General features: G+C 41.7%; 1 protein-coding gene across 1 annotated transcript in view; it reads left to right on the forward strand.

The window, feature by feature from the left end:
* Window positions 1–9,536: 9,536 nt before the first annotated feature.
* Window positions 9,537–24,700, forward strand: part of LOC147435349 (uncharacterized) — a 154,541-nt gene continuing 139,377 nt past the window's right edge. Inside the window, exon 1 of the mRNA XM_086488410.1 lies at window positions 9,537–9,962. Coding sequence (XP_086344536.1) covers window positions 9,549–9,962 — 414 coding nt within the window. The 5' untranslated portion in view covers window positions 9,537–9,548. The remainder of the gene's footprint in view (window positions 9,963–24,700) is intronic.

A 24,700-nucleotide genomic window follows, 5' to 3' on the forward strand; every position in this document is an offset into this window, starting at 1 on the left:
TGAGATCAAATTTTGAGAAGAATTTTGTGCCATTAATTCTTCTGATCAACTTTTTTGCCACTATTTTTTTTTTGAGAGGTTTGTAATCAAGTTCTAACCTCTTCTTTCTTCTTTTTTTCTCATTATGGTTATTGCTTTAAGAGGAGTTACACAAAGCGAGCAAGCTTTTCCGGGCAATCTCATTTTTGAGCGAGTTCCACCAGGTATTGCTATCATTCAACATTGAATTTAGCAACTTTTGTTACACCAAGACCAAGATGAACTATTATCACATCCATTCAATTGACACCAAAGAGAGGACATTAAAACTATGAATATAAAACAAAATGCAAACATAATTATGCCAAATACTAGAGGACCTTATAGCTATGAATAGGAAAAAATTGCAAACACATAAACATGTCCATAACAGAATACAATAAAACTATATATAGGTAAACATTTCAATAACACCATACTTTGTCAATGTTTTATGTAATTATAAAACACTATCATGACTAATGCTTGCATTGAGGGTTGTACAAAAGTGAATGCCATACCAAAAGAACCATGAAACTAATGGTGTTCATGTAGGTACCTTATGTATGCTCACTTCTACAAATAGATACAAATTCTTCAAAGGTCTTTAAAAAATTGACATTTGTAAAAGGTGAAGATAGTATGCTGCACAAAATACAAAAAAAACAAACAATTCAATCATCAATGCAAAGAGGGAAATTAGGACTATGTTAATAAAAAAAATCATAGACATCTACATCTCAATAATACCACATTTTGTCAATGTGCTACATGATGATAATTGGTTAATGGCTTAACCTTCAGTTTTATTTTGAAGGAAGACTAAAAACAACACAAAAATCATGAAAATTTGAAGATAATAAATTTGTGCTAACTACCTCAAATAACTCCATTTTAATCAAGGCAATTTGAATCATAACTCATGGGCAATAGAAAGACAAGCTAAGAGCTTGGAAGACGACATAATAAAGATATGTGAGCACATGTGCAACATCATAAGTCATCCATGAGGCACCTTTGCAAAACATCTTCACAATATTTAGGACACTGTAAAGACTTGTAAGGCATTTATGAGAAAATAATGCATAAGCGTGTTGGTGGGGGATATCCAAAAAGTGAAACATAGAAAATAAAAATAAAAATTATGATTTTGACCTCATCCTTGACCCTATTATGCTCCAAAATTCAAAAAACGACTATTCATACATATCATTTTGATATTTAGAGAGGGAAAAAAAATGGCCCAAAAATCCCCTAAAACTAATCTATGGCGACATGGATCGATTTAAAAGTGTTCAACATGTGAAAACAAAGAAAAAAAGCCCAAAAAATTGACCCAAAACCCCTTGAAATCAATCCACAGTGACATGGTTGATTGGGGGGGGATCCTTCCACCATCCAAAAGGGAGAAAAATTGCTAAAAAATCAATTTGTGGCAATGTGGATTCCTTTGAGTGGGCTCTAGCACTTGGGGAAAAATATCAAAAATTAGACCCAAAAATCCCTTAAAATCAACCCGTAGCGACACGGATTGATTTTTGGGCGTTCCAACACCTAGAGAGGGAGAAAAAATGTAAAGCACAAAATTAGACCCAAAATCCCCTAAAATCAATTTGTGGCGACAAGGATTGAGTTTGGGGGGTTCCAACACTTAGAGAGGGAAAAAGATGCAAAGCACAAAATTAAACCCAAAAATCCCCTAAAATCAATCCGTGGCGACACAGATTGATTTTGGGGGTTTCCACACACCTAGAGAGGGAAAAAATTGTAAACCGCAAATATAGATCCAACAATTTTAGACCCAAAAAACTCCTAAAATCAATCCGTGGCGACACGGATTGATTTTGGGGGGTTCCAACATAGAGAGAGAGAGAGAGAGAGAGAGAGAACACAAAGCACAAAAATAGACCCAAAATCCCCTTAAATTTAGAGAAAAAATTTCCACACTTTAAGAATGGAGTTTCGTACTATAGATACACTTCTTTGATATATGGAGTTTTTCAAATCAACATTAATGGCAAAAAGACACTACAAAGGGAGCTCCGCATGCATTGGACTTGGGGGGCGGCGGGGGGGGGGGCGAGAGAGAGAGAGAGAGAGAGAGAGAGAGAGAGAGAGAGAGAGAGAGAGAGAGAGAGAGAGAGAGAGAGAGAGAGAGAGAGAGAGAGAGATGATGGAGTTCATCATTCTCATGTAAAAAGATTTTTTTTTTCTCATGGCTCGTGCGAGGGCAGTCTCATCAAACACAAGAAGTTTTGGACAAATTCTCGCAATAATTCCCACATTGTGACTTATCTCAACATCATGAGCTTCTGTGAGGGAGGCACTGCATACCTAGCTAGGTACGATTGGGGGCAGGGGACCGCTGGTCTGGTGGGGGGGCCGGTGGCCTCGTGCTCCCAATCGTACCTAGCTAGGTATGTGGTGCCTCTCGAGCAGAAGCTCATGATGTTATTCATTGTATGAAAAACACTCTAAAAGACTCCATTTTCCTACATGAGAAAATTTCTAAATCTTCTTGTGAAAGAGAACAAGGCGGCTACCATCGTTGTTGTAATGCAATACCTATTGCAACTGTCCACCGCCCAGGAACGATCCCCTGGCCACAACCCTGCTTTTTGCCAGCAAGCAGCAGTTCATGGTACATGACAAGTTCGATTGGATGTTGACGTTATTGATGCAGAGGTCATTAGAAGAAAATGTTTAGAAGGCATCCGTCATGAGGAATCTACAAAGAAGGACCCCATCGTACTTTATAAAGTCTTGGATGCATTGTTCTTTTACACCATGGTGGACCTGATGAATTACAAAGAAGGACCCCATTGTATTTTACCAAGAAGGATCCATCGTTTTTTACACCATGATAGGCCATCTAGGTGAAAAGATTTCATTTACGCCACAGGAAGAACCCTTGAATGCCAGTGTTGGTTTCCTTGTAGCTTATGTAATCGATTGTTTGCAGACTTGTAGATCATACCAATAGCCTTTTAAGCAAGCTTTTATTGTTCATATCTTTACTCGAAGTGTTTTCTATCTAGAAGAATGAAGATGTTGATACTTTAAAGCAATTGATGCAACAATGGATTGTTTATGAGAAGCAATGGCAAGCCACATGGCAAGACCAAGCTCCAATTGGTTTTAAGAGAGAAGAGTAGGTTTGAATTCCTCGTAAATATTAAAGGAGAGGTTTATCAGAGTGTTTCTCATTGCAAACTACAATACAAACCTTCATATCACTATGAAGGAGGGGTTTTTAGGGGTAGGGGCTTTGAAGAAGCTTTTTCTTGAAGTGGTCTTCTACTTGTCGACGAGAATAAGCATTTCCACAAGTACTACTATAATTTTCTTTTTATTATGAGAGAATTATCTTTCTTTGTCTGGAGAGAGAGAGAGAGAGAGAGTCGGGGAGGAGAGGGTCGCAAGGGCCGCCACTATGAGAGGTGTGGTTTAATCATCTGGTTACATTGAACAATTGAGCTAGTAGGACCAAGGCTTGCCAAAAAAATTCTTATAATAAAAGAAAATATGGGCACACTTAAAAATTCTTTTGGTTTATAGACATAATTGGAAGCATTTACGAACCTATTTAGACTAAATCTTGTAAGATTTTCTTTAAGGAAAGCTCAGAAAAAAAAGTACTAATTGACTTAAGGCATAGAGCTCATAATGCATCAAGTGAGTGTGTTTGTGTATTGCGTTTCTGTACATGTGAGCTACAAAATAAACAAATTTATCTATTTGTATGTACATGTTTTAGTTGTCTCTTAGAACTTTGAAATAGCTACAAAAGAGACCTTGAAATTTGTTGTTTGAGTGGTTTTGCTCAGTATTTTCTTTGCTCGAGAAAGCTTGCTCGGTGTTTGGTAAAACTCTTGATTTAAAAAGCTCTACAAGAGGGTTCAATGATTCCTCTTTGTAAGAGCTCGTCGATTCTTTGTGACAAATCTGTGTTGGCTATGGACATTCTTGGATGAGAGGCTTTGGTTGGAAGATTGATAATGTATTTTTTCTTTGTCCTAAAAAGCAAGTAGATTATTGAAAGTTTTGTGTAGGATTTCTTCTTTTATTGTCTCAATCTTTGCTTTGTTTTTTTTAATTTCTTTTTTGGACCATTCTTTGAATTTTTTGGCACAATAATTAATAGATATAAGATAGATGTTGAGAGAAATTTTGAGCTGCTTCTGATAAGAAAATGCTTCGTTCTTTTTTGAATCGTGAGATATAATCTAAAATTATTTGTTTTAGATCCTTCAATTTGGTATTTTTGTGGATTATTTTGCCTTTTGGAGGATATTTGTTGATGATTGAGGGATTTGGCATGGAGTCATCAAGGCTCATGCCATTAAGAGATAAAGGGAAATCAATAAATTCCGCATTAGAAGTGTTATTTATGAGGAAGATTATTTTTCTTCAAACTAGGCAATTTTGAACTCAAAATTGGAATCATTAGAGGATGATGTCTCTAAGTAGATGTATCGTTATTCTAAAATGATATTTTTGAATGCCACTTTTTTTTTCAGGCCATTCATAATGCCCGATGTCCAACATATTAAATTTGTTATCATACTCGGAAGAGGTGGACTTGCATTGTCTAAAGAATTGATATTTGGGTCTTCTTCTAAACTTCACCTTTGTATGTCTTTGTTTTGAAATTTGCATGAGAATTTCTTTTTGGATTCTTCACATCTAAAATCTTTTGTAGAGAGTAGCTTTGCTTGCATAACTCTTTTTGAGGGCTTTGAATACTTTAGCTCTTTTTGTGCCTATTTTTGAATGCAAAATTCTTGTATTACAACCTGGAAGGCTTGTTCATTGGAGATTCAAATTTTGGTTGCCCAACTTTTATACGAGCAATTTTTGTTATAGCTTTTGATAGTTTGTGGACAAACTGTACTTCGATCTCACCATAAGGATACTTCCCTACTTTGTAGATCAATTTTGTAATAAATCCAAAAAGCCCAAAAAATAGAGGAAAAATTATATATATGTATGTGCTTCATGGAAGGTTTGTAATGCTAGCTTCACCTAATCTTCTTGGCGACCAATGAATTCTTTGTAGATACTTTCAATCAGGACATGAAGTGGGGATTTGTCATCAGGAGGACTTAAAATAAATTTTTTGATTTGCATAGGAAGTATTTTGCACCAAGGTTTTAGGATATTGTGAACTCATTGATTACAACTTCTTCTATTGCGATTTTCTACCTTATTCATCCAAATAGAATTTTATGATAGATTCAGTTGTGTATGTATTTAAGAGCTAGAATAATGTCATCTTATTACATATTATCTATGTCGTAGAAAGTAAAATTCCTAACCTTTCTCATACCTTCCATGAAGTGGGTAGCCTGTGTTGCTTTGGCAAAGCTACAATGGAATTTGAAGGAATTCGTTTAGAGAATCATCAATTTCTAGTTCTCTTGGGTTATAATCAATTTCATAATCATAGGAAAGGAAGGTAGGTTATGGGGAATGTGTCCTTCTTGGGGACCATTGTAGATTGCTTTTTCATAAAAGTAGTTTGAATCTCCTTGAAATGTTGTACTTTAGCTTTTGATTCTTGACAATATTATTTCATTAGAGTTGTATCCTGAATAGTTTTTGTTAAGTTTTCTATCTAGTTGTAGTCAATTGATTCATGTATTTTTTATGGGGTTTGGCATGTGTTTATAATCATCTGGTTATGATTTTTGTAGTCACATGTGATGGCATGATAGCAATGGCCCATAGTGTATAGATCTCTTGCTTTGTTGGAGGAGAGAAAGCTGCTTCATAGCTTGAGAGAAAGCCACTTTGCAACTTTCCACCCCGGTTCTTTGTCTGAAGAGCTACATGCTTATTCATCAAGAGTGAGAAATTCAAATTTCATGACATTAAAAAACAATTGCTTATCAGAGTGTCATGGACTTTTATGCAAAGGTGGTTTAATGAATGAGAAGTAAGATAGAGTTGCAGATGATGAGGAAGAGATGATTAAATTAGTATGCAATGAAGGAGATAGGGCTTTTATATTATTAACCATGACTTAAATGTGTTGTTACGGAGTGGTTACTCTATGGGTGTAATCAGAAGTGAGTTTATGCAACTCAATAAGTTGTTATTTAAGTATATTGAGTTTCATGGTATGATAATTTCTTTGAATAACTTCAAAATTACGTTTTGTTTGATCGTTCATTTGACACAAGGACCAATAAAGATTTTTTCATTATCAAAGATAATAACATATTTTCCTTCAATCATGCAAAACTGAATAGAATATGCAGAGCTTGATGCAAAGAGTTTTTGCACGAGTCTCAAGCAATGTCTATAGAAAGTTTTTTCATTAGATTCAAAAGTTTCTAGATGTTGACAATCTTGAATGCATATGTCTTTATGCACGAGAAGAGGCTTCTAGTGGCTTTTTTGAAGTAATTACATAATTGGAGGAATCTAGATTATATTTAAGACTCTATTTACAAGTTTAGATTTGAGCATAAGTTGTATGTCTGTAGCCCAAGTTTATGGTAATTTGACCTCAGACCAAGCGATTTGATCACATATTAACATTTGAGAATGATCACCTGAGTGCATTATTATGTTTTTCTTTTATGACCTTTTTCCTCACTAAATGTTATTTTTTCCTTCATAAATTGTTGCTAGTAAGCCTGAATTTATGGCTCTTCCTAAAACGGAGAATGCAATTTTTACATGAGGTCTTAAATGTTTAAAGTCATATCCAACTATTTTTTTTGCAAGGGTTAGATCTTCACCAAAATATGGGTCATTAAGTGACACATTGTAATATGGGTGAACTTGCAAGTAGACTGAACCACTGCAAGATTACTTTCAATTCCACCGAGAAATCGGTCTTGCAAGTTTTTTATGTCTTATATCTAAAATCATAATAAGACATGAACTAGTTAAGCTTGATCTAAAATGAGGATTGACTTATATTTGTAGACATCCAAGATGAACAAAGTGATAGCATGTTTTAATGGCTCCAACCAGCTTGCCATGATGGAGGATTTTTGTTAGTTTTATGAAGTGCATTTTGCTATGTGGCGAGATGGACGCAACAGATCTATCATTTAGATAAACAATTGATGCTTTGAGTTTAAATAACTCTTTTATATTGATAAACTTGTTTAGATTTGAAATGCGGTATTTGCCATTGAGCAAAGGGTTTTGCTTTTCCTACGGCTAATGAGAGATTTGTCACTTTAGATAACGATCTATTTAAGTATGCCATTGAAATTTTACGTGGTGGTGCTCAAGAGATAGGAGTTTCTACAAGAGTTTATGCAAGAATTTATTGAGGGTTAATGCTTGTGGCTAACATTCACATGCTAGCGGTCATTAGACCATATGACCACGTGATCTTGCCTTTCGAAGCAATCGCGTAAATTGGCAATAACTTCTTATGTAGAAAATATCAACACATTCGCATTCACAATAAGTAGCCTTCTACTAAAATCCTTGAGAACTTAAGCTCATAGACTATAAAAGAGTTGTACCACATTAAAAGAAGAATCAAGACGCCGAGAGACACACATACAATTACAAACAAGCGGAAGATTTGTGTTATGATACTAGATTGAAGATAAAATACACAAGTGCACAAGGGATCAATATAGAAGCTTCTATAAGAAGGTGGGTTAGACTTAAGATGGTTTTAATGAATTAAGGCTTAATTTATATAGAGAGGCAAGGTGGTTACAAAGTGGGTGGGTCAAAAGTGATAGTGGGTGGAGAATCTTGCTGCTCATAAATTTTTATAGAGTACTGGCACAACCATGCATCTTATGACATAATCGCTTGTGCCAAGTTAAGGATTCTTTTGCTTGCCTTACTAAGCAATGATATCACTCCATGTAGCCTTTGGAATTAGTCGACTTAGTATGTCAGCTAAGATATTCTTGGAGTCTTTTACATGGTCATACTTGTAGTCTCATTGGGCAAACCATGAAGCCCATCGAATAAGGCGTTCATCTTCATTAGCATTTTTTGAGGTAAGAAATCCAAGAAGATTGTTTATTTGAAGAATAATAAATCTTCCAAGTAGAAATAACCAAAATTTCTTTATACTTTGTTTTGCCGCCAAAATTTGTCTTTGGGCACAAGGATAATTCTGTTCTACTTTTGACAGGGAACTGTTGGCAAATGTGTGTACCATTATTTCTTTGACTTCATATTGTTTACAGAGAGCTACACTCCGAGCTTCAAGAGTCGAAGCATCTATGTCTAAAGGAAAATTCCTACGTATGTTTCATTTCTATGGATTCTGAAAAAGGAAATTTTCCTTCGATGTGAATTTCAAATGAAATCTAGGTGGGATTTTTCCTTTTCCACTTCCTCTCAAGTAGCTTTTCTCTTTGTCACCTTTTCCCCAAGCTTCAATAGAAGCATCAATGTAAAGAAAATTCCCGCCTATATTTCATTTCTATGGATTTTGAAACATAAATTTCTCCTTAGAAATGAAATCCATTGAAAAGAAATCTAGGTGGGCTTTTTCCTTTTCCACTTCCTCTCAACCATCATTTCTGGATTTCACAGCGGCGTGATATAAGTTGACACACACTTTTCCAAACACTAGGTTGCAGAAATGATATTTTGTGAACTTTGCTCAATACTCGTAGAGCTTATATTTTCTAGATGAGAGAGAGTTCTCAACTAATCACATAGGACGTCGATTCCTTTCAATGTTGAAGCCATATTCAAACTGCAAGAGGGGAGGTTATAGAAAACCTAGTAGAGGGTACCCAACTGGAGGAAATTTTTGAAAAAAGAGAATCTCAATTGATATGAGGGGTCAGGCATGGAGGCACGAAGCTTCAGAGGTGAGCTGGAGCCAACGTGGAGGAGTTGAAGTCGTGCGCGCATCAAGCCACCTGGAGACCATACAAAGAATTGTGAGGAGCCATCCACCATCGCAAGCCAAGAGCATGATGCGAGGACGAACACATGGTAGGTGGAGAATGCGCGAGGCAGAATGGCCAGCGAATTGAACCTTTTTTTTAGTTGGACTCGCGTAGCTTGTACAAAAGTCTCCCCGACATAGTGGTCACCGCTGTGAAAGACCCAATTTTATCAGCGAAGTCGAGTTTGACCTCTTGCAACGTTTTGCGATAGAAGAGCAAAGGTATGAACGTGAGAGGTGGAATCTCCATAGATTCCACCTAATAGAAATAAAGAAGAGCTATATAGGTATAGGAGTCGATCGGCGCCAAAAGTGCAAACTCAGGGCGCTTACAAACCGAAACAAGCCTGCCCAATATGTTTTGGGATGGGCGCGCATGCGTTACAAACCACGTCCGCTGCTCATCTGGTGCAAAGACAGAGCTGGCATGTGTGCAGCCAATCATCAATCGACGCCCAAGCTTGGACAGGGGGTCTCCGCTGCCCAGCACCTTGTCCACCCCGGTATACCTGCAGCCAATCGTACTCCGCCTCTTGGATTCCACGCACGCACACGACCCTACTGCCCAAGTTTGGGCAGTCGATGTGTAAGCGCCCTCACAACTGATTCAAGCATCCTTCAGGCTGCTTGGACAATGGTGTACACCTTTGATGTAGAAGCTCGTGATTTGCCAAAAAAGTTTGACAGAGTTCCGGACCCGCCACAAATGCGGGCGGCCTCCACACCGCTGGAACAAAAGAACTACCAGCTCCTTTGCAGCGTAATAACCAGCTGGCCCGTTGGCTTGGCTTTTAACTTGTCCAGCAGTGTGAATGTGGTGGTCGTGGCATGCGCGCCTGCGCAGTCTGAACGCATCCTCAGCTCTTTGCCAACTTGGAGGCGCTTCAAATGGTGTGAGAAACAAGAGATGAGTCGAGCTACCCGTGGCTTCCTCCAAAAAGCGCACCTTCTCTGCTCTTCAAACTCCACACTCAAACGCGCACGCAATGATCTGCAGTGGGCTTGTCTTACGCAGCAGTCGAGAGGGGTCAAAGTTCTAGGGTCCGAGGTGAGTTCTTCAACTCGCTCTTCGCTTACCACTATGCAGAGGTTCCATTCCATCAGCCCCTCAAAACGCGCGCGCGCACACACACACACACACACACACACACACACACACACGAGCGTATGCTAGAAGACATGGTTATACACACGTGCGCAAGCCGACACTTTCTTAATTCGTAATTGATTAGAGGAATGTACAAGATATGGCCACCCAAAATGTGTGAATCTATGCTAGAAAGCTAGACACAGTCACAAAAAGTAGTCTCAGACTGTTGAGGTTAGCTGTCCCCCAAACTGGAGCGAAAATTACATTACAAGGTGCCCTCATACGTCCTAAGGAAGGGAAACCTCCATGGTTGCATTTCCTTGAGGGTAGGCTCTAAGCAATCGGCCATCAAAATGCAACACCAAAATTTCCCAACCCTTCCCAAGCTTGGTCCAATTGTTATCAAGAAAACTTAGGGTGTGTTCTTAGTGCACAAGTGGCAAGCCTTTTTTAGCTTCGTGTCATTCATTTAGGGAGAAGCCCATTGAATATATATGAAAGCTGTAGCACTGTAATTAGTGAATAGCTAGCAATCTCTTTGCTAGATAATTTGTTGCATCTTGGTTGGATCAAGAGTTCAAAGCTAACCCGTATTTGGCTTGAGGATAGGAGAGTGTCTGTTAGAGGTCTTTGTGGTGAATCTAAAATTTAATTATTACTTTTTGAGCCAATAGCTTCTTTATGCCACAACTATGGCACACCCCCACACGAGTTTATGTTTTGGATAATTTTAGTCCTTATCATGGTCACTACGTTATTTAATACCACTCGCATCAATCCATGAATTAGAACGTGTAGATCGCAAGAGGCATGTGAAACCAATGAAAACAAAACAGAGGGGCATTTTGACAACGTGTATATGGAAAGATACAAACATACTACTAAACTTTGAGATAAATGTGTAACAAATTAACTCAAGAATTAATACTTTCACGTTAAGTGTAATATCTATTTCCGGGTCCATTAGAAAAGTGACATCCAAAAATGCAAGAGTTGGGGTATTCTTTTTGTCTCTCAAGCAATAACGGTGGTGCACATGATGTAATCAGTGCCAATCAGATACTAGTCTTAAAGATCACATGCATTGTTAGGTTTAAGGTGGATGAAAGACAGTTGCATTCATAATAATGACATGCTAATTACAATACTAATTGCTCAATGGAAATTGACTAGAGTGTTGGCACAAAATGAACTAGATTACTTGGGGGAAATTAGTATAAAAGAGGTGCTTACATAGTGCTAGAGAGGCATCTCTTGCTCATCTCATGCATGACAACTTGGAAAATGCTAATTTAAGAGAAAAACATCTTTAGGGGGGTTTTATTCATGAATCATGCCTATATGAATCCTACATGCTCTAGAAATGCTCCACAGTGATAGCCGATGACCAAGGCCTCTTTTGGCAATGCTATAGATGCCGTATGCCACCTACGATGCCCAATAGACTAAGGATATGCTCCATGATGACTCTAGGACAAAGCCCACGAATCTTACAATCCTCCCCTTGGGATTTGGACTAGACTGATACATTGAAGACAAACTCAATATCCACACAGGATGACAATATCCATTAAGGATGTCGAGTCTTCCCTTGAACCAGAGAAGGTATTAGTCTTCATAAAATGTCTTCCACATAAACACCATAGTCTTCCTTGTCTTGAGCAAGGTTGTTTTCGCCTTCTTCTTTTGTCACATGTACCGCTCCTCTCATTGGTTGCTTGCCTTTGGTGTTGCTGCTACCGCTGCTGTTGCTTTGATCCTTTGAATAGCATTTGGAAGGAGGATGACCCTTCTTCCCACACTTGTTGCAGAATTTGTAATAGACTTGGACACTCCAAGCCAAAGATCTAGTACAACAAGCGGGAGAGAAACTGAAAGAATTGAACAAAACTGAGAGAGAGAGACGACACGACACGGCGAAGTTATGCATCCAGAGATACTGATCTCAAAGATTGGCGTCCCTCCTCGGTATTTCTTTATTATGATGCTTCAAAAGTTACAATGTCCGACGGTCCTTGCTTTCTCTGCAGTGCTTCCAAGCTAATCTACAAAAGAGAGGCCGTGGCAAATTTTTTATAGGCCCCCGGCCAAAAGCAGTACATGAAAAGCGTCAAGTCTAAAAGCATCTTGTCCCAAAAGCTAGTGCCCTGTTGGGTTGTCCGTACGCGGTGCCACGTAAGCATGTCAAGGCGATTTGCATCGCAAATCGTGGAAAACCGTACAGCCTGCCACGTCTCTAGTTGTTCGCACTTTCTGGGGGTCTCGTTTTATTTTCTAGGTTTTAGGCCCCACGACTGGGGTACAATAAGTTAGAACAACTTTTAAGTGAGTTTAGGCTACTCGACAGATTCTGTAAGTTGGTGAAACTTCTTCTGCCTCTTTCACTAGGATTTTGACCCCTCTATCCGGAGTCCGTCCGGTAGGTCATGCCACATCATCACTCTGTGACACACCCCCCTCTTGAAAGAATTGTAATCGCCCTCAATTATGCATGCAATACAGCCATAGGACAAAAACTAGTTCAACAGACACTGACACTATAGTACAGACGCACTAGACCACATTTATCCAGCACTTGCACGAAGACGACAATTACTGAACATTTACATCACATTCACATCACTATCCCCGTCGAGAGCTTAGATGAGAATCATGATCATTGTAACTTATTGAGTAATCACATTTGAACCGTGTTTGATTGACTAAATCTTGTTACTATCATAACCACATCACGTCTCAGGTGAAAAAGATAGAAATACTACAGCCATTTCATCTTTCAACCATGCACTCAACTCTCAACTCTCAACTCTCAACCATGCACTTGGCATGTACATGCCCTTGTTCCATGCATCCGTAGCATTTACCCTCTTTGTAGTACTCGGCGTGTTGCTCTGTTGAGAATTGAGGGCTTGAAGGTTTCTTTTCTTGTTGCTTTCCCTTCCTCTTGTTATCGTTGTTTGATTCTTGTCTGGTCCGTAGTGCCACAAGCCTGTCTGTAGGGTAAGTAAGAGTGCGTGTGTGCATTGCAAACCCTTGCTTGGCACGTCTTGTTAGTCATTGCATGGACTCAGACTTCTTCAACAGACAATAATCCCGTATCTTTTTAGGTAGCCCACAACAGAATTAATCAATTCGTTTCTTGAAGGTGATTTTCTTAAAAGAAGAGACTGGTAGAAAAGAATCCCAAACTCTCTAACAGAAGACATCCATATTAAAGTTATGGCATCTCAAGTGAACTGCCCAATGTGCTCCATTATCCCATTATTTATTTTGGCTTTTAGGTATTTATTTTACTTATTTGTCAAAGTCAGGGTAGGGCAATTTATTTAGGTGGCTATATAAGCACCCGTTGCCCTCATTGTATTAGCATCAATTATTCATTGCCAAGGTTGGTTGGTGCAGCAGTATCTCTCTCTGTCTTTCTCTCTCTCTCGTGTATTCTCTCCATTGCTCGCTTTTGCATCGTCGACTTTGACATGGGATTAGAGCCTTGTGCTCGTTGATTGCAAGGGAGAGGATCAAACGTGGTGAAGAAAAAGAAGACCCGTGGAGAGGAACCTTGTGTGCAACGACATTCAAAAATGCAAGAAAAGCAAGCACCGGGAGCTGTGGTCGATGGTGTTTTAAAATGCTAGGCAAAGCTGGACATATCAGCGTTCCCTACAACGTTTCTTGGCGATCGTTTGTGGTGCATATTGAAACACTGCCGGTTTTGAGCCTCATATTGACAAGCATTGTGAAACGTTGTACTTGGTGGCGACTTGATTACTTGCTGAGATGCTATCTCGTGCAGGCGGATTGGGCAGCATTTTGAGGGGGACTCTCGATCGGCCATTTTTTTTCCTTGTGATGGCATGGCGTTTTGAAATGCAGCTACTAAAGTGATGGTCGCTTGCTCACTGTGAGGTAGCAAAGGTGCAAAGCTTGCAACATTTTGAGATGCAAATGAAGTTCCATAGGTGGTTTGCCCATTTTGGAGCATAGTTTGGCAAGCATTTTGATATGAAAAGCAATTGGAGAGCCTCTCGAGACACACCCTTGCTAGCATTATGAAATGCTTCAATGGGTGGTCTCCTAATGATTGGAGTTCTTTGAGCTTTGAAGTGGCGTCTGTGCGACAAGTGGCCTTGGCATATCCAATGACCACGAAGAACCAAGACCAACACCAACTAAAGGCTATGAAAAGTGGATAAACCAGTACCCAGTTAGCGGCCTATGCACGGGCAAAGTTATGAAGGAAACCGTCGATTTGTTTGGCTCGAGATAGTGAAGCCAAAAGCAAATGCACAAGTTTGCTAGAGGAAAAAGGCCAAGGAAAGCTTGACAAGGATAGCAGAACCCGTACTCAATTAGTTGCCTGGTACCCATGAGGACCGAGATTTGTTTTTATAAATGTGACACGATGTTTTGTTTGGCTTTGGAGTTTGAAGTCAAAAACAAAAGCAAGAACTCACAAAAAGACAAAGGCAAAGGCAAGCTGGTTGGACAGAGATAAGAGTGATAACGACTTGACAGAGGAGATCAGCATGGCACATGTGGTGGCGACCACAGTAGTCTCGACGCCAGATTTCTAATCAAGAGGTAGTTGCCGCCACTAGCTTCAACTAGAGAGAGGCTTGTGAGTGGCAAAGAGGGGCAAGCAATGCTCCCTATAAATAATTTGGACCCTTGTGTTGGAGTTCAAGTTATGGGTGTTGAACCTGTGGGTCGGTGTCAGGTGATGTGAATGTTGAACTTTGCTCAAGATGAGTGCTTTGAACTGTGCTCAAGGTTCCGTTTACTTACGGAAGGGAGAGCCTTCCGTTCCTTTACTGAGAGAGTGCAAATGATCACAAACAAGTGGCAAACACTGTGAATGAAGGTGCTGAGACTGAGAGATAGAGAGAGAAGAATACGACACTAGAATGTTGTCAAACCCTCCTCCGAAGGCCCCACTCTCTATGGCGAGAGCGGTCTACTATTGATTGCACAAATCTCTACAATGCAATGGACTTGCCGACGACGACGAGGACGACGACGGGGCTGAAATCTGAAAACGCTAATGGCTGAAATCTGCAATTCTTTATCTGCTGAATTCTGACTCTATGTCGGTGACTGTAACTGGCCTGTTCAATCCAAAAAGGGCGGTAGACTTTACTTTAAACCTTGATTTAGCTTTCACCCATTTAATTTGTCGTCCACTTTACCTGTACTTTCAAGACACAACAAAGGGGAGAGGGATACAGGCTGCTAGATTGCACCTGTATGAGTAGACCGACACCAGATTGGCCCCTAACTTAGGCGCCCCTTTCGGTATTTCTTTATTGTTCAAAAGAGGGAATAAAGGCTGTGGATCCCTACAAGCTGCCCCGCACAAACTTGGCTGAATTTCAACTGGTCCGGCCCGATTTCGGCAGCATAACTGTACTAGAACCCCTCACAGTCAGTATTCCCACGCATTGACTGACTTTCCCGACGCATACGGGCACTTTGCAAAACCTTGCGAGAATCTGCAGCACTCTGAATTCTCTGTTTTCAGCCCCGAAAATGCGCCAGATCACCTGTACGACGGTCCCCTCGCGTCCCCGAACCTCTTGGGGGTATTAGGGACCGTTTAGGGCCAAAACCCTAAACCTGCAAAAATACACAGCAGGCTGTAATTTACTGTTTTGGGCTCCGTTTCGCGTGCCGGTCGCATCCGTAGCAAGTCCTCGAGCTCCCGCACCTGTAGGGCTACTTGCCCTTTGAATCGAAGGAGATTTCTGGTGTGAAACCTCTCCAAATTCACCTGTACCTGCGGGGGATTAGCCGCTAGCTAATCCAATACCTGTGCAAGAGGCTCTTGCCTCGGCAATCGCGCATGAACCCACACAATTGTACATTGGTCAAATGAAAAGCCCACTAGTGGGGCATAACATACTGCCATAGAGGAGAGAGAGGGCAGTGCGTAGCGTGCAGGGCATCACTCCTGGCACCGCACTGTACATAAGAGGGAAAGCAAGCACTCCATAGCTCTTAACTTGTGACAGAAACTGAAAATGAGCCTCTCTCAGCTTAAAATTCAGCGCCACTTCTTGTTGCATGAGGAAAGTGCACCAGAAGGTGCCACTTGGCACATTTACAAGCATTTTCCCGTTTCGGGGTTGCCGCCTAAAAATCTCCCAACCGGCTGCCCAGTTGACTTCACGGCAGAGTAAGAAAATGTTCCCCTCGTCATTCCGGAGGTAATGACGCAAACACATTTTCAGGTCCCAAAATAGCAGTTCCCTTAATTTTAGGAGATGCTGCCATTGTATCTTTCTAGGTCATCTGACCCTCTTTGTACACTGCGGCCACATCCAGAACTGAAATGTAGCCTCTGTAGCAAAGGATTCTACTTTGGCTAGTCAATGACCCCACTTTGGCTAACGATAGTCCTTGTCCAACCTTAGTGCTCTCTTGCCCTCAGGCCTGGACTCCCTCTGGACAGTTCCGCACTAGCTATGCAATGCAGGGCAGTTAGATTTCCCGAGGGGTGTTTCCAAAAAGTGAAAGTAAATAGATAATAAGAAAGAAATCAACAAAAAGGATAGATAGTAGTCACACGCTGGTGACAGTGACAGTGACAGTGACAGTGACAGTGACAGTGACAGTGACAGTGACAGTGACAGTGACAGTGACAGTGACAGTGACAGTGACAGTGACAGTGACAGTGACGATGGCAATGACGACGACGACGACGACGCGCTGAAAACGCAGATGCTGAAATCTGCGTTTTCCGGGCTGAATCTGCAAACTTCGATGGATCTGACCGTGCGGCGAGGATCTGCTGTGGGAAGGGGAGATCTGCGAGGTTTGGGGGTTCTACTGCGGTGGCTCTATGCTGAAAACTGATAACGCTGGTCTATCTGTTGATCAGTCGTGGAGAAACTGCAAAACGCTAAGGTTGTCCTGCTAATCCAAAAACGCTAGGCCTCTTGCTGTCCTGATGCAAAAACGCTAGGTGAATTGCTGTGCTCTGCTGTCGCCAGGTTGATCTGCAAGTTGCAAATCGCTGGGCTGATATGCACTTACATGAAAACACTGGTTCTTGGTGATGGCTGAAAACGCTAGGTTGACTGCCGGGAGTCTTGCTTGAGAAGGTGCACTGTTGGACACAAGTCCCTGCTGCCTCTTCTGCCAGAAAGTGCTAGCGCTAGGTTTTCTTATATACTTGCTGAGTCAAATTGCCCTACCTAGTTTCCCAACAGTCACTTGTCACGTGCACATCTAACCCTATGTGTGTGTGGACAAGCTACTTCATGACAAGGGTTCAATCAGTCTAGCCTAGGAAGTTTTGTGGCACTTTTGTGAGTCTGTTCGCAGACCGTGCATGTCCAGACACTTAGAGTAGATGCATATCCTCTGGTTGCACACAACATGATCATCAGATGACAGTCAGAACCCATCAGGAGCATTTTTATAGTTCATAGACCTATTTTTCCTATTTTAGCCAATTTTCACTTATTATTTTTAAGTGACTTTTGTTGGGAACTGGGTAGGGCAAAATGAGCAAGGATCTTTATAAGAAACCCTAGCGCTAGCACTTTTGGGCAGAAGAGGCAGCAGACCACCGTGGACGTGCACCTTCTCAGCAAGACCGGCAGTTAACCTAGCGTTTTCAGCCAACAAGAACCAGCCAGCGTTTTCAGCTTTGCAGACCACCAGCTAGCGTTTTGCATGTGCAACAACCTAGCGACAGCAGATCACAGATCAGCCCTAGCGTTAGCAGAATCAACAGAAGCCTAGCGTTTTTGCAGCAGGACTCGGATTCAACCCTAGCGTTTTTGGATCAGCCTGACCACCTAGCGTTTTGGTAGTTCATCAAGTGGCGCAAGCCGAGATTCGGACTCCAACAACCCCGTCACAGAGAAGATCACGTTCAGTAAGTATGATGGTAAGATGGATGCTAGTGTTATTCATTCTTGGTTGCATCAATTTAATGCTTATTTTGCGACAACTAAGAAGACAGGAAATAGCAAAGTTTTGACGGCAGCTATGCACCTTTCCGGTGATGCTATAAATTGGTACCACGCATGGCAAGAGGCACAGTTGACTACACACCTAGAAGAAGCCGAGGAAGGCGCGTCTCTTTCTTTCAATTGGGCTGACTTCCAAGACAAGCTCAAGGCGCGGTTTATGCCACCACAGTACCTACCACGGTTGAAAGACGATTGGTGCAGTCTCAAGCAAAATGGTATGCCAGTTGTATTTTTCTCTAATCGTGTTTTGCACCTCGGCATCCAATTACGCAAATCGGATGATGAGCGCAAGGAGGCTTCCATTTTCGGATTGGACGACTATATTAGGTTTGATGTTGAAGTCCTCGACCCAATCGATCTCAACAAGGTGGTAGCAATTGCTCTCGCACAAGAGATGAAGCACAACAAGGGAAAGCATAAGGAAAACAAGACTTCCACAAGTACCTCTCAAACTTCTCAGAACCCTCAGAACGGTAAGAATGGTAAGAACGGTAACTCTTCTAACCAATCTTCCTCTAGTCTCTCAGAAAAGAATTCTCCAAATGAACCTAAGGGTAAAGCTAACACAATTGCTACACCTAAGCTCACTCCAAATGAAAAGGCAGAAAAAGGAATTTTAGGAGGATACATCACGTCGGAAGACCAAAGCATTTTTTCTAAGGAAGGTCGTTGTTTTCATTGTCACATCAAGGGGCAGATAAAAAGAACATGTCCTAAGCTTGACGGCCATACTCATCTGCAACGAAGATCTTCCCGTGTACATTAAGTAAAGGTAGAAAAAGGAATTTTAGGAGGATACATCACGTCGGAAGACCAAAGCATTTTTTTCAAGGAAGGTCGTTGTTTTCATTGTCACATCAAGGGGCAGATAAAAAGAACATGTCCTAAGCTTGACTCTAATGAATCTCAAGAACCCACATAACCCACTTCTTCTGTCAATGCAATAAATGAGAACACGAGTGTGACCCAAGTCTCTCATGATCCTCCCATTGATGAGTCTCTCATTAAGTGTTATGGTCATGTGAAGGGTCAACGTTTTGTCATATTGTTTGACCCAGGCAATATGCATGATGTGATTAGTGACTCTCTTGTTGAAAGAGCCCGCTTGGAGGTTAGCAAGACATCTCCTTTCGAGGTGTCAAGCTTCGCTCCCTATATGGACTCTCTCATCATGCAAGAGTGCCTTGATGTTTTGTTCACTGTTCAACAAGCGTCCTTCCGCAGAAAATTTGTAGTCTCTCCTCTTTCAAGATGTGATATGGTTTTGGGCATTCGATGGTTTCGTGAACATACCCCTCTCATTGATTGGGCGGAAAATACGTTCACTTTCAATGCCAAATGAAACCGGCCCGTGGGGCGGTAGACTTTAGCTTTCACTCGATTCTTTTAACACTTGACTTTACGACACAAAGCAATGACTTAAAAGGAACCCGTAACTGAGATCGGAATTACACTTCAAAAACAAAAGCACAGCCAGGAATCTAGAATGCTCCCAAGCAGACAGCGACACCTGTAGGCCCCAAAGGTTGGCGCCCCTTTCGGTATTTCTTTACTCTTTAACAGAGGGAATAAAACCTGTGATTTCCTACAAGCTGTCCCGCACAATCTGGGCTGAAATCCATCTGTTCTGTCCCGATTTCGGCAGCATAACTATACTAGGACGCTTCACAGTGAGTATCCCCACGCAATAGATGACTTTCTTGACGCATACGGACACTTTGCAAAACCTGGCGAATCTGCAGCTCGCTGAATTCTCTGTTTTCTGCCCCGAAAATGCGCCAGATTATACCTCTACAGCGGTCTCCTCGTGTCCCTGAACCTCCTAGGGGTATTAGGGACTGTTTAGAACCTGCAAAAATACATAGCAGGCTGTAATTCCCTGTTTCGGGCTCTGTTTTGGGTGCCAGTCGCATCCGTAGCAAGTCCTCGAGCTCCCGCACCTGTAGGGCTACTTGCCCTTTGAATCGGACGAGATTTCTCACGTGAAACCTCTCCGAATTCACGTGTACCTGCGAGGGATTAGCCACTAGCTAATCTAGTACCTGTGCAAGAGGCTCTTGCCTCTGCAATGCGCATGAACCCACACAACTGTACATTGGTCAAATGAGAAGCCCACTTGAGGGGCATAACATAACTGCTCGTAGGGGAGAGAGAGAGCAGTGCGTAGCGTGCAGGGCATCACTACAGGCACCGTACTGTACATAAGAGGGAAAGGAAGCACTCCGTACTGTACATAAGAGGGAAAGGAAGCACTCCATAGCTCTTGCACCTATTACAATCAACACCCCTTTTCTCTTGTAGGCTCGCCCCATCTCTCCCAGAGTGGCAGAATTGCTCACGGAGTGACACCTTGCCCAGTTTCCGTCTCTGGCCTACTTGGCAGCAGAGCAATAAAGTGTTCCCCTTGTCATTCCAGAGCTAATGATGCGAACACATGTGACGTCCCCAAATAGCAGTTCCCTAAATTTTAGGAGATGCTTCCATGGCACTCACACGGGTCATCTTACCATCAATCACCATTGGAACCACATCGAAAAATGCAATGTCAGCCAGCTATCAGGTGATTTGCACTCGTAGCCCCACTGTGGCTAACCTTAGTCCATTTGTCCAACTTTAGTGCTCATTGGCCGTCCGACCCATACTCTCACTGTTCGCCTCACACCATGCAACTCGGGCATTGGCATTTCCAGAGGGGTGCTTTAAAACAAGTAAAATAAAATTCCCCCAAAAAGAAATCAACAAGTAAAGTTAGTTGCCACAGACTCGTGACATACATCCCTCTTGAAATTGTGAACGTCCTCCTTTGCATGAATAGTAATCCATTAGTGTGTACAGCACTTCATGGACACCGTATCATGGCTGTCAACCTTTTCGTGTGTACACACCTCGTCAACATGGTACGAGACATACATGCTCTTAGTTAACACTCTTGTGTATTCAACACTTGTTAACTCATGTATGGTCTACCTGTGAGACTGTTCCATTGACATAGTGGATAGCTTTCACAGTGTGCCACTGGCTTTAATAGAGTCCATAACCTTTAATACACTTCGAATCCTTTTTAGCATAATAAACCAGCAGTTTAAAAATGCGTGAACATGTACTCATTAGAAGCAATTATTGTACTCTTGACAATTGACAAGACATACTTCTATAGCACTGAACAAACTTTTGGACAAAATTTTTATTCCCAAAGGGCAATTGCCAAGCAGGGTACACTTCTATTGCACTAAATCCATAGATATATGAGAAGTGCTAGCTCCTGGATCACCCCCCTCTAGCGCAGGTCTCTTTCCTTTTGACCTTTGCTCTACTTGAGTTGGAGAATACGTAGGTGGTAAACCAAAGGCTTCAAGGTAAAGTTGCAATACATTTGGTGACTCTAACAGTTCACTCTCTTCCATCCACTTTGCAACCATAGGTGGATAGTTCTTGAACTTCACCAAATATCGCTTTGTAACCTTGCCTGTCACGTGACACATCCAACCCTATGTGTCCGTGGCAAGCTACAGCATGATCAGGGTTCAGTTCAGTCAAGTCAGCCTAGATTAGAAGTGATCTGGCACTTTTGTGAGTCTATTCGTAGACCGTGCATGCCTAGTCACTTAGCATAGATGCATATCCTCTGGTTGCACGCAGCATGATCATCAGTATTCCCATCAGAATCCATCAGATTCCATCAGGGGAATTTTCCAGTGATTTTAGCCTATTTTCCCTATTTTTGACATTTTTCACTTATTAATTTAAGTGACTTTCCAACAAAAGTAGGTATGGCAATTTTGCTAAGTTTGTATACAAGCAAACCCAAGTTAGCACTCAATGGCAGAAGAGGCAGCAGGAGCACACGCTCAACAGGCACCTTCTCAGTAGAACCCCCCCAAGAGACCTAGCGTTTTTGGAGCAGTCAGCGTGGCGTTTTTCTGCATCCATCAACCTAGCATTTTTGCATGAAGAACCAGCCATGACGCTTTTGCACAGCAGATCAGCCCCGACGACTATAGCAGACAGCAGATCAGCCTAGCGTTTTGCATTTGCAGAACATCCGGCGACAATAGCAGATTTTCAGCCCTATCGTTTTTGCATCTGCCAGCAACCTCATCGTTTTGCAGATCTATCGTGACAGAATCAGCCCTAGGACCAATGTTTTCAGTTTTCAGCAGTCAGACATCGCAGGTGAAGTCCCGAACCTCGCAGATCTCACCTTCCCGTAGCAGTTCCTCGCCGCATGGTCAGTTTCCGCAAGGTTTACAGTTTCAGCTCGGAAAACACAGATTTCGGCATCTGCGTTTTCAGCGCGTCATCGTCGCATCGTCGTCATCGAGATTGTCATCGACATAGAGTCAGAATTCAGCAGATACAAGATTTGCAGATTTCAGCCCATAGCGTTTATGGACAGCAGTAGAAGATTTGCAGATTTCAGCCCTTAGGTCGACTTCGTCATCACCGTCGTCATTCGACATAGCCTAGACTTGCATCAGTCTCATGCATACCATTGTACCAAATTGTGCAATCATAAGTAGACCACTCTCGCCGACGAGAGTGGGGCCTTCGGAGGAGGGTTTTACAACGTCTCGTGTCGTAGCTCTCTTCTCTCTATCTCTCAGTCTCATACACTTGCACGCACAGTGTCCATTCACTTTGTTTGTGATCATAGCACTTTCCATTAAGAACGGAAGGCTCTCCTTTCCATAAGAACTAAAAGGAGCCTTGAGCAGAGTTCGGAGCACTCATCTTGAGCAAAGCGCAAACAATCATTTCACTGCACCTAACATTGGTATTAGAGCTTTGGCAGTGTTATGTATAACTCAAGGAAAGAACCACAAGAATCACATAAATTTTTTTGCTTGTTGAGGTCGCACGAACCCAAGTTTGCTTGGGCGTGTCCATTCCTAATCGTGTTTTGTTGAAGAGTGACAGGAATCCCAAGAAAGAAGGGCTTGTCCAGCCTCCCCTTGTGTCTCTTTTCACTCATTGAGAGTGGACCATGCACTTAGCGGCCGGCCAATCGACGTGAGGTGGGAAAAAGCAACCTTGGTGTGAGCGCAAGGCTGCCAAGGGGTGCACCTGCGGAAAAGAGTAGAACTCAAGTGAAGAGAAGATCCTTCTCAAACACGGTTTGCAAGTGAAAGAAAACCTCAAGAACCTCAAGAACCCAAGACCCACAAGAACCCAAGTTCCTCGTGAACTTAAGAACCAAGACTACACGAACCCACAAGAACACACGACTTCAGAATGGTCATCACTCGAAGCGGAATGGATAATTTGCTTGGAGGTGATGAGCATGAGAGAGGCGAAGAAGAATTTTCCCCACCAGGAGGTTTTTCTGACCCTTCCCCATCTACATCAAGGATTGCACTAACTCCTATGGAGGCTTTGGAGCAATTGTTTCTGAAACAGAATTTAGAGCGTGAAGCAAGAAATGCAGAATTTGATCGTGAATGCAAAGAAAGAATGGCAGAAATGAAACGCAGACACGCAGAAGACAAAGCAGAAAGAAAGGCAAGACAAGAATAGCGCGACCGACACATGCAAGAGTTCTTGCGACTCTTGTCTCCAGTACCGGCACCGATGCAAGAGATTCGGGAAAAGGAGACTCTCTCAGTCTCTTCTTCTCCAACACATGATACACAAGATTTGCATGATTGTGTGAAGCATGATGATGATTTGATTGACAATGACTTGCATGACGTTTTGAACGACAATGATGAGCACAATGACTTGCATGATGATTTGTATGACAAGCATGATGATTTGGATGACAAAGATAAGCATGATGATTTGAATGATATTGCTAAGCATGATGATTTGGATGCCAATGACAAGCATGATGATTTGCATGATCAAGATGTGATTTCTCACAAGCATGATGATTTGCATGATCAAGATGTGATTTCTCACAAGCATCATTAGTTGCATGAAGATGATGTGATTGTTCACAAGGATGATGAGTTAGTGAATGATTTTTCTAGCGAAGCTAACCTCGTTGTAGATTCGATCAGTCACGAAGAATCGATCTTGGCTCTTGAGTCGAGGTCCACAGAAACCCCACAGGCAGATCCGATCAATCAGGAAGAACCTATCTTGGCTCTCGAGCTTAGGTCCAAACAACCTTCACAGGAAGTATTATGTGTTCGCATGATTGATATCACGCATTGTTCGAGTGTTTCATTCGTGATCGTTTCCTGTATTTTAGTCAGCATCGTTAGGTGATCCCTTTTACTAGGCATGACATATTGTATGTTGAGCACGTTTCTCTCATGGATGCGCACGAATGTATGCGGATTTTTCATGAAAAGCTGAAAGTTCTGTATGTAAGGAAGTCACATTCCATGTCTCTTCTTTGGCATGAAACAGTTTCCGAACGAGCACATGAAAGTATGAGCACCAAGCATGGACATTTCCATTGTGAATTGCCAAAGTTGATTGCTCTAGATGATAAGAGAAAGATTCGATCTCATTGTTGCATGTGTTTGTATGTTGAGCATGTTTCTCTCATGGATCCGCACGAATGTATGCGGATTTTTCATGAAAAGCTGATAGTTATGTATGTAAGGAAGTCACATTCCATGTCTCTTCCTTGGCATGAAACAATTTCCAAACGAGCACATGAAAGTATGAGCACCAAGGATGGACATTTCCATTGTGAATTGCCAAAGTTGATTGCTCTAGATCATAAGAGAAAGATTCGATCTCATTGTTTGCATGTGTTTGATGAAC

This window comes from Adiantum capillus-veneris, chromosome 18 (assembly GCF_014529385.1).
Source record: "Adiantum capillus-veneris isolate H3 chromosome 18, ASM1452938v2, whole genome shotgun sequence".
Classification (NCBI taxonomy): Eukaryota; Viridiplantae; Streptophyta; class Polypodiopsida; order Polypodiales; family Pteridaceae; genus Adiantum; species Adiantum capillus-veneris.